The following is a 15,064-nucleotide window of genomic DNA, read 5'->3' on the forward strand; positions in this document are numbered from 1 at the left end:
TGAAAAATACAAAACAGTTACAATATGTACCCAATCATGTACAGGCTTGACAATAAAATGCACATGAATCAGGCAAGATGACTGTGTATCTAGTTTAAGCTGCTAGTGCTACACTATCATGCACAAACAGAAACACACAAATGTCTGTGGATTAGGGAAGTCAAAAAATGGGTAAAAATATTAAATTGCAAAGAATCAAAATTATAAAAGCAGCTTTCTCACAGTGATTTGTGAATTTCATAAGTGATTTTTTGAAAGCATAACAAGCAAAAGCTTTTCACTGTCTGATTAAAATGCTTTATCTTCAGAAAATCACCATTAAAAGGATCTAGACAAAACAAATTCGTAAATTGCTCCACTATGGTGGGTTTGAAATGTTTTCACAGTCTGTACGGCCTTTAAATATTCTCATCATGATAATACAGGTTATTTTTAAGTTTTGATTAAATCATAGAAGACCCACAACCCCAAAATTGGTGTTACAAGATTTTAACAGGATAAATGCAAAGCAACAGAAAACCCAAGCTTAAATTTCTTTCTTTAAGCTAAAACCTTTGAGGCAAAATCATTGGGAGACACACAAAAAGCAGGGAGGAGTGTAGAGGACATGGTCTGAACAGCCACTAAAGAAACTGTCCAATTCTTTAAAACTTATCTAACCTTTACTTCTTAGTTTTTAAAAAAAAATGCCTACAATAAAAATGTCCTTGTGTGCCTTTCCTTCAACGATCTAGGTCCACTTTAACTGTATGCTTTAGCAGGGTGAACTAATTAACAACTATCAGTAACAAAGAGGAGATGAAGCAGACAATCAGAGAAACTAAGATAAAGAATTCACAAACTACTGCAGCTCATATTGACCACTGGGTGGCAGACCTAGATTGGGCCACACAATTAATTTGTGTCTCTATGCTCTTGTTCTCCAACCCTTTAGGCGGATGTAAGCTCTCTCCAAAGAAGATTCCTAATTATTATTAGGTTAAAAAGGAGAGATTTGCAAATTTTAGTAGATCCTTCATTTATAAATGTCATACTATTATAATACTGTATAATCTCTAACTAAAAATAAAGACATTATATGCAGTCTCACATCCCTGTTCCTCAGTTCTAAGAAACTGGTAACCAAAATAGCTGGAGTATTTTAATTTTCCATTAGCATCATTTTGAAGCAAAATGGATCACATAACAGTAGGTACAGTAGGTAAATGTGTACTTGAAAGCCTCTCTTTTTCATTTATTTTTGGATATGAGTCTTGTGATTGCATGTAGGAGTCTACCTGCACATGCTAGATTTCCTAGACATGGTGGTGCTGGGGGATGAGGGCGGCGTTTGATATGACCAGCCATAGTCCGAGCCCTTCAGGTCCAAAATCACCTGAGAGGGAGGAAAATATTGGTCATACTTGATAGTTGTACTTGCGAAGTTGAAAGGCACTAGGCCTCTTAAATAAAGACAAAAATAAAACGTAAAGGACCATAAAGTGTCTGTTTTGGTTAATTGTTTACAGACTGTTTCATCTTTAATGTTTTACTCTTACCTGTTCACTAGCAGGGGGAAGCTTGTGTGGGTCAGAGGTCAGGGCTTTGAGGTCATCAGAGATGGCCTGGAGATGGGTGACCTCTCCCAACATAGATATCTCCTCGTCCTAAAAGAATAAGCGACAGAGAGAGAACACAGATTTTTTTGGGTGGTAGAATGCATTTAATATTATCAATAAAGAGTTTACACAAAAGCCCTTTTAAGGTAACAATGGTAATATAAAAAAGCTTCAATGACGGTCTAGAGAAAAAATATACATGTATTAGTTGTATGATGAAGTAGATGAAGTGGCATGAAAAAGCATATTTCCTGCCCATGGGATTAAAACAAAAAGAAAGGACACTGCGGAGTGAGGTGACTTTCTGTTGTTGTCTTTTAGTGCTTCTCAAACGATCATTTCTCTGGTTCTCCCCCGCTGTACTCACCACTACAGGCCGAAGCATGGCTACGAAACAGCAGAATCTCTGTCTCTCCTCTATAAGAGCCTTCCTCAGGGCCTGTTTCTCTGTCTCCTCCAGCAAAATGTATTTATCACTGACATCCTGCATGGCGCTGTCCAACTGGGGCTGGATATCACCTCGACCTTGGACACAAAATGGACACACAAACATACAAACAAAATGAATATGCACATCGTTGCAGGTATACCACATTACCAACTCACAAGGACACACATGACTGGTCTATTTACTACTCCACAATGTTTAAAAATCAAGTTACTGACATTAATTTGACAGCAAAACTTGAAGGACATTATTCTACCGTAATCTTCCTTGACTACAAATATACTAAAAAAGCTTAGAGTTATGCTACTGTAACATGCATAAATAATTACAAACAATATGACCATGTAGCAATGAATGAAAATTTGGTGTTTTTGATTTTCATTACTTCTCTCTGGTGTAGGCCTGGTCTGTTACTATAGCTGCACATGTTATCTTTTCATTGCTGACATGCTATCTTCATTGCTACCATTTGAATTTCTCCAATACGTTTTGGCTATCACCTCAACATGAATGGCCACTCATGTCACATAAGTGTTTCCTGTCTCTTGTTCAGAGGTGGCAAGAAGGTTATCTCCTTTAGGCTAATCTGTTGCTTGTCTTGGAAAACTTCAATCTATTATGAGGAGATACTCAAAAGTGAGAACCCTTTTTGACTGTCTCTCCACTGCTCTTTGTTAGACACTTAAATTCCAAGGTGTTTCTTGACAGGGTTAAGAGAGGCTGTGTGTGTGTGTGTGTGTGTGTGTGTGTGTGTGTGTGTGTGTGTGTGTGTGTGTGTGTGCGTGCGCTACCATGATTGACAAGAGTGCATGGTATCTACAAAACCATCTGTGTGTTTGAATATGCATATGTAAATCCTTGAATGTTTGAGAACAATGACAATCTCAAGGTTATCCTATTATTCAGCACTATGTGTGCCTTCTTGCTGTGTGTGGTTGCATGCACTTCTGTATGTGTGTCTGATTTCAAGAGAGGATACCCTGAAGCAAAATCAAACCCTCTTGAGTTCCCTTTGGAGGCAGGAAGGCTGGCGACTGCCCAAGATGACATACAGTGGGCTTCAAAGGCATAATCTAACCACTCAAACTACACTTGCACACAAACACACACAGTCTTGACTTTGAAACTTCAAGGTTAAACCCACAGTGAACAACTCTGTGGTCTGTCTGTCTGCTCTTGCGTCTGGGCATAGATAACAAACTGGTGCCTTTCGTTGAACATTTGACGTGAGGCCCTACATGTATATCATGCAAGCCAGTAATAAAGAAACACAGATAGAGTTACAAAGGCAAATCATCTTCACCTCAAATGTAAAACATAAGGATGTTCATCTTATCATGTGGACAAACCATCAGCTCTACCCTCTCTGATATGTCAGTACAGTCTACACATTATACATGATACAGCATGTGGGAAGCTCTGTTTCCACTGCTTTCTCTCTCAGTCAGTTGAGTAGATCACAATAATAATGACTAAAATTAACAATGGTGTTCAGCAGGCACACAAATACTTAGCAGTTGGAAAAGCACACAAAATGGAAAGTCTTTATTATGCGCCCACTACCATCACAATAGCTGACACAAATGAGAACAGACTACTTTTCTTAATCACTTAAGTGCAATGTGAATGTTGATACTGGGTGAATTTTAGGTGGTAGAAGTTCTTCTAAAACAATGTTTGTACCCAAAGTGAGAAGACTGTGCAGTTAAATATCCAGTCTAAGGAAGTGTTTTTCCAAAATACCCAAGGTTATCTTTATAATTTTATGTAAATATATTGATGACATGGTAGATTTACAAAGGACTAATATATGCAGCAATACTGCAATTCTTCGAAAATACTAATACTACAAAATAAAATAATATGGGGCAGTATGAATCCTTTGAAGACAGTCCTTAGAACATAATGGTAGTTGTCAAAATAAAACAAAGTGAGTTTCCCTATCTAGAGAATCCATTTACCAAGCTTGGTTTGGTGTCTGTATTGCTGGACTCAGTGGAATGTAAGTTATGTGTGTGTTTATTGCAGTCCCTACTTTATTACACTACGGAGACCACGATAGAGTAGATGGACTGTAGAAGCCAGGCTGCAAAGTCCAACTTGCAGTATATACTTTCAGTCTCATTTTGATCCAGAGGTATCTTGTTAAGCAGAAAAGTATACCATTACATTGTACAACATTGTGTGGAGAGTTGGCTAAATGACTGAGTCTGAAAGTGCTAAACAAGCCTCACTCATTAGTCTGATTCCCACTGCAGGACCAAACTCATTATTATTCCTTTTGTTCCAGGCAAAATTAGTCTTTTCCGTCTTGTTGCCCCGGAAATTATTTGTAAGCTGGGCTGACATTTCAAATAATGCTTTATTTGCTAGTTAAACACAGCTGGTCAACCATTATTAAATGGCACTGAAAAACAATAATGTATCAAATGCATCCATAAAGTAAAACTGCTAACAGCTGAAACTACAGAATTTCGACTCTGTATGGCAAAACTGCTCAGTACTTGCTTTGAAAGAATGTAGGTTCTGCTATAATGCTCAGTGATATACTGTATGTCAAGTAACACTGAGAAATATTCTTGTCACAGCCATGTTTCTTTAACTGTGTTTTAAGATGACTAAAGAATGTTTTAAGCTTTACACTTTAGTTGGCCTCAATGTAGAAAAACAGCTTTTCAATCCCCAATGCGAGCGTTGCTGTGGTTTCTCCTTGGCACGTAGTAAAACGAGGGAGCATACTGCGTTCTGGTTTCTCCCACTAGTTCAAGTCTTGGCAGACTCGATTCTCAACATAACCAAAGTGGTTTTGGAAAGACACTACTGTAAGTTGAAGAACTTTGTCTGAGACAAATGGAAAGCCAAATATTTACTTTGTTGCTGTTTTGGTAGTGCCCATGAGTAGCTTCAGTAGTGCTTAACATGATCACAATCAGTGTCACATTACTTCCACATCGACTTCTGTTAAAGGCTGACCCGTCAAGACGCACCTTCTCCATTCACTCATTTAATTACACCAAAAATGTTTTAATCTTTTCCACAAATGCAGTCAAACAGATTTCCTTAAGGCTTACTGAGTGATATCCCAGTTTTTCCCTTTGAAAGTGAATCATGAGGTCACCAATTCACAACGTGTATTTACTCATGAAAGCTATCATGTTGAAATTGTACATAATGGGTAAATAGTTATAAACTACTTTCTTACCACACATGAAGTGAAAAATATTTTTAATATTCAACCAAAAGCTGTATTAATTACTCAGTCAGGTTGAGACAGACAAACTTCAAGTGTTGATGTAAAAGACAAAGTTGCAGTATGGAGAAGATGATGTGCAAACACACACACACACACAGACACACACAGACACACACAGACACAGACAAAGACACAGACACACACACACACACACACACACACACACACACACCACTGCTGTCTAATAAAAACATCATATATACGATTTGGACATTGTCCCACTTTCCTACTTGAAAAACATGTTGAATGATTTAGATAATCTGATTTTTCCTTTAGTCCTTAATGATGACTTCTTTTAGACAGAAGTCTTTACTCCAGTACAGGATAAATCTAATTAAACAAGGTGCACACCCCCCCCCACTTACAAGATTCTCACAGAGGTCAATTAAGACCACATCTTTCTTATGTCTGGCTAGTGGTGGCAGAAACATAGCATCTACGGGAAAGGCACAGACTGAAGCTGATGAGGCTAAGCCACACAAACACACACAAGCACACACACACGCAAACACACACACACACACACACAGACACACAGACACACACAGACACACAGACACACAGACACACAGACACACAGACACACAGACAACCAGACTGTTACACGAAAATATGAAATATCAATTTGTGGTAAGCAGAGGGGTTGTTAGTGCTGAATTTAAGCTTCTGTTTTGCTACAACTTTGTCTCTGCTATGGGTTGCTCCTCGGTTTGTCCAAATGCCCGGTTTCTGTGCCATAACTTGTGTATCTGTGATTGTGCAACTATGTGAATGACAAGGCCCTGATTGCTGCTTCCTCTTTGTCTTCAACCACAGACAAACACTGAGGCTCAGTGGTCACTGACTGCATTGTGAACAAATCCACATGAACATATTTTACAGTTCTTTTCAGTGTACAATAAAGGACAATGATGGATTGTGACATTGAGATTTTTTTTTAATTCATTGATTTAGTATATAACTCTCTAAATGTTTTACACCTTCAGGATGACTAATGATATACTGTAGATGTCCTGGTTTATGTGTCTGTCAACTGCACCGACACAATAGTCTCCAAAATATGGCAATAATAGAACACACACCCTAATGTATGCGAATGAACTTTACCACTCAATTCATCATCATCACCTTTTGTAGATTTCTTAGCTTAATATGACTAATTAGCTAATTCACTCATCAACACAGCAGCTGGGCCGGCGAGGAGAAGAAGTTCTAATATGTGTTTTCCAAAAAGATTTAAAAATCTTACTTATATTCTAAACTCAACTTGCCAGAAATTCAGTGACTGAGCCAAAATAAAAATGGTGGGGTCAAAACGGCCCACAGTCTGCACACATGTAGGTACATATGCACACACAAATGAGATTAACTGCTCCAGCTTTCACATGACCCATGATTACATTAGGGTTGCAGTCACAGGCTCTTAGAAAGGCTGGGGTCTCAGGTCAGAAGAACACCCTCACAAGACACATATCAAACATCAGCTATAGACTAACCAACACAAGCTGACAGATGGGGTGTTATTCCTGTGCATAATAGGACGGCTCTTCTTTTAAGTAGCATGTCTAAAAATAGTAGCCTATTCCTAAATTTGATCTAAATGTTTGTGTGCATTCTGTGAAACAGAGGTGAGTGAGTTTTAAGACTTATTGGATGAGCCAGGTGCAGTTAGGTAAAGTGGTTATCTTCATTCACATCAACAGGGGTATGCCCAAAATGTCTGAATGAAGACAGCTGGCAAACATGAAATTAATTCCAATAAAATGAAATAAGGGCAGTAATATCTTTTTATTTCCTCCCTTTAAGCAAAAGTATAAAGTGCCTGCTTTTAGCAAACGGTCTACCCCACAGTTTACCATAACCCAATGTCACACTGGTTGTTGTTGATGAACAATGGCAACCGGCACTGCTTGCAATGTAAAAATACCTAGAAATTTAATTAAATGTAAAGCTGAAAGTTTGTGAATCATCTATTTTAATTGGGTTTTTTTTTTTTTTTCAATTAAAATTCTGCAGTGTGGACAGGTTGTAGCCAAAAAGAAAGAAAAGCCCAAAGCATTTTAAGTATTATAAAGCATTACAATTTTTTTAAACTTAAGTTTTGTTCTGGCAAAACTTCCTTTGATTGGTTTCGTGTTGCTGAATAAAAGAGAAAGTGTGTGTATGTGTATGTGAGCAGAACAAAGGAAACGTGCCGGCGTGGACCACATTTATGGCTGACACCACAGAGCTGATAAAAGAAAACAGACAGACAATTTGTAGAAATATACTACAGATCTGGACCAGTAAAGCAGAAGGAGCCACGCACTGGACCAGTTAGTACCCAAGTGTATCTCAAGTTTTCTGAGGCCTCTGCTTCACCTCCTTTCCTCTCTGTTTTCTTCTTCAAAAAAGCGTTTTTTATTATCACTGTGATACTAATTCAATTAAGAAATTCTCTTTACCATTTCAGCCCTCAAGTGGGTTACAGTTATAGAGCTGCACCTCTGTTTCTTGTTCAATTTCCTTTTCAAGAACTCCTCATTACCTCAGGTGCATACAAACATGGGGCCTCTAACCCAGAACTACAGACAGTGAAAGAGAGAAGTCAGAAAACAAGAAACGATTGGAAGTAGAAGAGGCCACAGTAAAAAGGATGGACCCTGGGTTTCTGTACGCTTAAGTAAAAACCTATAGAGAACCATAGATTCAAAGACCATATATCTTAATGTGCCAATATCTAGTAGCAAACATAGACTTTAGAGAAGACTATAGAGGAAAACTGAGCATGCCAATATTAAGCATGTATTTATTTCTGCATAAAAATCAACATTTCTGATGGCTTCTTCACAATGCAACTAAGATGATTGGTTAAGCATTGTAGCGTAAGCAGCTACCTGGACAGTGTGTCTGATCCACAGACTGACTTACCTAGATTATCAGCTGCAGTGCAGCATAAGGCGCAGGATTGTATCAGAACCACATGGGGACAGGGAGAGGAAAAAGATTCAAGTCAACTGAAGGAGTGCCAGCACTAAGCATCAAGGTGCAGCTTTGTGTGTCGTGATGCCTGTTTAAGCATTTTAATATTCAAAGAAAAATATAAAATATAAAGCCAAAACAATGTGCTACTATGTTTTTTTTTCTTACCCAATATCATTATCAAGTGTTTCCTGTCCAAAATCAGACAATACTGATAGAGATATGCATGTCTGTATGCCTTATTAAATCTTAGTATAAATACTAGTGCAAAAACAGGCTGAGCTTTACAGAAATGCCCCTGTTAAAGTAACAAAACCTTAAAGAAAGTCAAAACGTTAGTGATTACTTTGTAATTACATTCATTTTCACATTACCAATTCTAAAGCAAGTGCCAAATATCAGCAGGATTTGTTTTTTAAACCTGACATTATCTGGTACCAGCAGTATGCTAATGTGTTGCTGCATCAATACTAACAAAAAGATGAAACATCTGCAATGGTATTTTGGCTACTGCTCCCTTTGTTACTGGCACACTGATCAATTTGTCAGTAAATTTAAATTCATGAAGACAATCCCTTTCAAAAATATATCAATTTGCTAGACATGTTTCGAAATTTAAATCAAAAAGGAGAGCAACAATCCTAGTGCTGATAAATTGTATGAGCTTATGCCAGCAGTGTTTAATGATAATCAAAGTCAAGCAGGAAGCTTTAGAGGAAAGAAACGTCTAATGTAGCAGCATTATGATCACTATGTACAGTATAAGTTATATAGCAACATTATATCTAATGCATAATGGGAGTAAGACGAACCTTTAAGTTTCTTTTACTTCTTCCTGAAAATCTGTACATTAGGAATGTTTGACATCCACTGATTTAAATCTGAAAATATCAACATCTCAAAACGTGCTGGAAACATATTCATCTAATTCCTTTTTTGTGTATAGTATTTTTTCTCTAGGTAGGTGAATGCGTATGTGGAACCTGAGCCAAGAGGACTGCAGAGAGAAACGGCCCCTGTACTCTCACTGAGTGTTTACCAAGTAAGGTAATGTTTAGCCTTAGCCTAGATCTGCACATGTCTAATCAGTAAGGACAAACTTCTTCTCTTCTCTTCTCTTCACACAGACACACACAGACACACACAGACACACACAGACACACGCACGCAGGCACGCACACAAACACACACACACACACACACACACACATCACTGCTGTCTAATAAAAACATCATATATACAATTTGGACGTTGTCCCACTTTCCTACCTGAAAAACATGATTTCAATAATCTGATTTTTCCTTTAGTCCGTAATGATGACTTCTTTTAGACAGAAGTCTTTAATCCAGTACAGCATAAATCAAATTAAACTAAAATACTACCAAAGACAAGGTGCACACCCCCCCCCCCCTTACAAGATTCTCAAATAGGTCAATTAGGACCACATCTTTCTTATGTCTGGCTAGTGGTGGCAGAAACATAGCATCTATGGGATGAGCACAGACTGAAGCTGATGAGGCTAAGCCTTTCCTAACTTCACTTGAAATACGTGTGTAGAGCTAATCTTTTAGAATTAGGGGTTTAAAAGACTCAAATTTCATGCTTTCTGAATAAGATGCAAACTAGTAGAGGATAATGAAAGCATTTTACTTGTTTTCCAAAAATACAAATTCAAATTCAATTGGACAAATTGTCTGACAGACACATGATGGTTTAGCAGGCAATGCTCCAAGTTCATAACCATGTCATCCCTATACTTAGCTAGTTTTTATGCCTGCACAATAAAGACAATAAGCGATTGTATATTGTATAGTGTGGAGTTCACCTTGTTTTCATTCTCTATGGTCAAATTTGCTACTTCGTGGGTAAAATATTGTTAGAACAAAATTTGTCTCATCATTAGTGGATTAATTTCACTCAGCAGTGTTATTTTTGTTGACTCATTTAAGCTATGGGTTTGAAACAAAAATTAAATGTTTTTTTTTTTTTTTTTACCTTTCTTTGCTTTCTTCTGAAGTTTCAGTGTGTCCGAGGACTTCTTCTTAATTTCCTGCCGAGCTCTTTTATACTCTGGTTCAGAGGGACAAGGTATAAAAGTCAACTAACTATGTGTTAAAGAACAGTTAATAATAGTTTTTCTGGGACAGAATAACAAACAAAAATGGTTTGACAACCTGAATATCAACCCATGTTCCAAGTCATAGTTACTTGGTAGGCCTAATGCAATGTGAATAGAGCTGATGAAATGATTAAGATGTATCTTGTTGTTAAACTAGTTTCGGGACCAGTGTATTGTCTATGCTTTTGTATGTGATTACATTTGTTTAACCTACCTTTTGCATGGTCCTTGTCCAAAGTATTTACTCCCCTTTTCCACTCCTCCATCTGTTCTTGTAGAGGGTTAATCAGACCCTCCAGGAAACCCCTGCAAAAACAACAGGTTACTCACTTCTGATCTGAGCTCAACCTCATCAGTTACACCATTTCTAAGTAGATATTCAAGACTAACCTTTTAAAATCTAAACTTGTCACTTGCATCCAAAGTAAATTTTATTGACCGATCATACGGCTGAATGTCCTATTTATAAACATGTAAATGTAAAATACCAGTCACCAACTTTTGGCTCGTTTAATTTTATTCACGTCTTACAAACTCACTCTGCAGGGTTTATCAGTGTATCTGTAGCAGACAGATTGTCAGACATACTGTAAAAACCATTACGTCTGGTTTGCCTTTCTGTCTGTGTAGTGTATGGTCTTGTCTGTCAATCATTAACCGACAGAAAGAAAGGGAAAAACAGAGACTGAGAGGGAAAAAAGTCTGCTTATGTCTGACTGTGTGTCACAGGAGGACGTAAGAGGCCTGTGCAGTCATATCTGTCAATCATTACCCAACTGTGCCCATCTTCGAAGATGTATTTGTGAGTGTGTTTAAGAGGCTGAGAGTGTGAGAGGTGGGCAGCTGCAGGCTTAGTGCATGAAACTAAAATTAGACTTCTCCCTCTTGCAGACATTTCTCCAAAGAGTGTGTGTGTGTGTGTGTGTGTGTGTGTGTGTGTGTGTGTGTGTGTGTGTGTGTGTGTGTGTGTGTGTGTGTGCGTGTGTGTCAGTGGGTGGGTGATGACCACAGCCCCCCTGTACAGCCCCTGCTATGGAGATCCAAGTGGAATCTCAACTGAAATGCCATCCGAATTAGAGAGTCCCTTGTCTGTGTAGTGTGTCTGTGAATTGTGTGTGTGTGTGTGTCTGAATAAGTGTGTGAATGTGCATGTGTGTGTGAGATAGAGAGGGATAGAAAGGGAGAGAGAGAGAGAGTAAGAGAGAAGGGTTGTGTGTGACTTCACTGAGACATTATAGATGCTTGTCTTGCCAGACAAATCGTCTCTTTCCCAGTATTTCATGAAAAAAGGGGCATTTTCATCCCCACGCACAAAACATGAGAGATAACAATTCAAATACAGACCATTTTATTGGAGTTGCACTGCTAGGGAAACAGCTTGGGTCGAAGTACACTAACTAACTTACTAATATAGGAAACACCGCAAGAGGAAAGTTTGAAAAGCTTTTTCAGTTTTTTTTTTTTTTTTTTTTACCAGAACTCAAAAATCACTGTGTTGTAATACTTGACTTTGGCAGGTTTTGAGTGTGTTTGGAGGGGATGTTTGTTGGACATATGAACTCCCTGTTAATATTCCTTTTTTTTAGCTCAGCCAAACCGCAGTGATGGGGCTTATTGACACGGTGGGGACCCTAATGCAATCCCCGCTCCCACACAACCTCTCTTACATTCCAGCCAAGCAATCACCAAAATTCCATCAGACATTGCATTATAACAGATCCCGTATGGTGGTAAATTTCAATAGTACTGTGCTTGAGGAGTTAAAAAGTAAGGGGAAAAGTGCAGCACACAGATACACTATGTGTAATGTTCCGTACATGGAGAACTGTTTGAGTTTAGTCTCTATACTGCGATGTCTCATACACATCCTGGTCAACGCTGATCCAATGTCTCTGGTCCCACCTGAAAGATATAAAAAAGACAAAAACTTTAAATTCGACAATTGCTAAAATCTTCTAATTCATCTATTTATCCAAATCTCAGATATCAATCAGTATCACTACAACCTACCGGAATTGGACATGACATATAAAAAAAATTCAAGTGGTCACTCTATGCACATCGAAAATATTCTTTGAATAATATAAGAGTACATGAACAGGTTTGCCAGTAAAGAGACGGTTAGAAGCAACAAAAATGCCAGAAAGGAAGGCTGAAGGGAAAATATTACACTGTAATTTACATAGACTGTAACAAACATTTTTCAATTTTTACCCTAAGTGACACTGACGTCCATGAAAATGAAAATAAACAGAAATCCAACGGTATCATATTCACTTTAGCCACTAAATCTGTTTTTGAGATTAACTCTCTGAAAAAGCCACCATCAACGAGTTTGACATTTGCAATAGAGAATTTGGTCTATTTTGAGTTAAATTACCATTACTTCCGAAATGCAGCTGCATCATTTAGTAGGATGTCTAATTACAAAGGTAACTAGAGAGAATCCACAGAGCTAAATATAGACATGGGACTTTTGAAAAAGTTTACATAGCTGTACATCTCCAGTGTAAACATTAAATAAAAAGCAGTTTGGTATTTAAGTGCAGCAAATAATTGTAAGCTAATGCTGTAATGTAATTAAATGCATACTAAATTGAGAGTGACTTTGCTGCTGGAAAAAAATTTGAGGCTGGACTTTCTGAACGAGACCTCATGCATGTGCACTCACTGACCCCACTCTTTCCACTGCAGCTGAAAACTGTGGGAATCAGTGGTAAATACTAATTTACGAATTGCACACATTTTCAGGTCAAGAGAAGTGATGGGAAGTTGGAGCTGGAGCCTAGAAAATGTGCTTGGGGCTAGTGTCTGTTTCCATCACACAGGCTAACTAGCAGTCCACTGGAAGGCCTCAGGCTGGACAGCTAAGCAGGGACTTGACATTGATTGACAGAACCATTGTCTGGCTGCTCAGTATGACTAGTCGGTTTCTCTGTGGGAATGAATCAGTAATGTGTTTGTGTATATGTCTGCATGTGTTGGTGTGTGCATGAGAGAGAGAAGGTGGGGGCAGAAAGATCTTGTATGAAACTGTGTGGAGTTTTTGTGACATTCTGTTCAGTGACAGAGTGATACTGTGAGTTTGTGTGTGCATGGTTTTATGTGTGTGTGTATATGTGTGTTAGAGACAGTTTGGTTGTGATGATCTTATGTGAAGTGTGAATCCCCTCCAACTGAGCAAGCCATTCTGCTGTCAGCATAGTCCTTGTTGCATGCAGAGATACACACACAGAGCTGTCACTCACTCACACACACACTCACACTCAGATTCACAACACACATACACAAATTGTCTTTTACTCTATCAGAGGCTGAACAGCATAAATGCAAGAGGCTGCTGATTTGGCCTAGAACACTCATTCATTGTGACTGGGGTGCTACAAAAAAAAAAAAAAAAGAAATCCTCTGATCAGGGAATCTCAGAGAACAAGAGAAAAATTGTTTAGACAAACTTTCAAATTAACTATGTGGTTTAAAACGGTCAAACTGAGTTAAATTCAACGAATATTATTATTGAATAGTAATGTGTTCAGGGCCAAGCAAAATTATGATAGTCCAGGACAACTTTCAACTGTATTTCAGACTCCTCAACATCTTATATTGATGAGAGATTTTTTGGAGCTTCCCTGTGTGAGCTTTGTATTTCAGGCTGACTTGTGGTTGGAAAAAGTTAGGCCAAAACTTCTTTTGTCAACGTAGCAAAATGTACCAAACACCACTTTATGAGATGTTCTGTGCAACTTGCATCTGTCCTGCTCTTCTAAATGACCGCTGTTAGCTCACTATGCTTTGACAGCTCAGTGAAAAGGAAGCAAAGCAGAGACAAACAGTAACACAAAGAGATACAGGGTAACACCGAATTAAGCTATTTTACACAGCAAATTACAACTTTTCTGCACCTTTTAACAATACATGATATACTGTCAATCCCACAGAGCCCATTATGACCTAAAAATTTTCCCTCTATCCATTCATTCATCCAGTCCTCTTTAACTGTGATGCTTATTATTGCAGAGAGTGTGGCCACTATATGCCATAAAGACCTTTCTGTTGTACAACATAATGCTCATTCATTCCTGTGTTGACTTGTTTCATCATCCTATCCATCCATCCAACTGGCCACCTCTCCCTTACTATAACTGCTTGTTATTCTAGAGAGGGTGTGGCTGATGGATGCCACAGTGCCACGGAGAGCCAAAAAAAACAAAAAAAACAAAACCAAGGAGTTCGTTTTTTCATTAGAAAGTTTCTGTAGAGTCCGAGCCCATGTTGTCAAGGGAAGAGTTTGGTTTTAGTTGATAATTCATTTTCTGCAACCCCACCCACACTACTGGTGTTGCTATGAGGCACACGACCATAATCTGTTCTTGGCTACATGCATTTGGCTATGGGCAGAATTATGGGTGTGCTAGAAATATCATATTCTAACTCACACTCAAGTCAGATTTTCTAAGATTACTGCAATACCCCAATTTCCATTTGAAGAGACTTCCAATGAATGGCACATTTCTTTTAAAGAGGTCATATTTGAAAGAGACTACTGCTAACATATAAAGATGGGCAGACATAGAAATCTGTCTGCAGATGTTAGTATCCACATACCTAAGCCTTACAACTAAAACTGTTTACTCTCTAGAAACATGATAATCATAATAATAAATAATTCAGCAATACTGCATAT

The 15,064-nt window shown here is 38.2% G+C and overlaps 1 protein-coding gene across 7 annotated transcripts in view; it reads right to left on the minus strand.

Moving 5' to 3' along the window:
* The window catches only part of LOC120783910 (protein MTSS 1-like), a 55,652-nt gene that overhangs the window by 8,905 nt on the left and 31,683 nt on the right, over window positions 1-15,064 (minus strand). For 5 of the 7 annotated variants that reach the window (XM_040117306.1, XM_040117305.1, XM_040117309.1 and 2 more), the window contains 7 exons: window positions 12,198-12,282; window positions 10,595-10,686; window positions 10,257-10,331; window positions 8,210-8,221; window positions 1,966-2,123; window positions 1,539-1,646; window positions 1,278-1,375 (listed from right to left, as the gene is read on the minus strand). In XM_040117306.1, the coding sequence (XP_039973240.1) occupies window positions 1,278-1,375; window positions 1,539-1,646; window positions 1,966-2,123; window positions 8,210-8,221; window positions 10,257-10,331; window positions 10,595-10,686; window positions 12,198-12,282 (628 nt within the window). The remainder of the gene's footprint in view (window positions 1-1,277; window positions 1,376-1,538; window positions 1,647-1,965; window positions 2,124-8,209; window positions 8,222-10,256; window positions 10,332-10,594; window positions 10,687-12,197; window positions 12,283-15,064) is intronic. The other 2 variants (XM_040117310.1, XM_040117307.1) reach the window with 1 other exon arrangement.

The sequence above is a fragment of the Xiphias gladius genome, chromosome 22, assembly GCF_016859285.1.
Source record: "Xiphias gladius isolate SHS-SW01 ecotype Sanya breed wild chromosome 22, ASM1685928v1, whole genome shotgun sequence".
Classification (NCBI taxonomy): Eukaryota; Metazoa; Chordata; class Actinopteri; order Istiophoriformes; family Xiphiidae; genus Xiphias; species Xiphias gladius.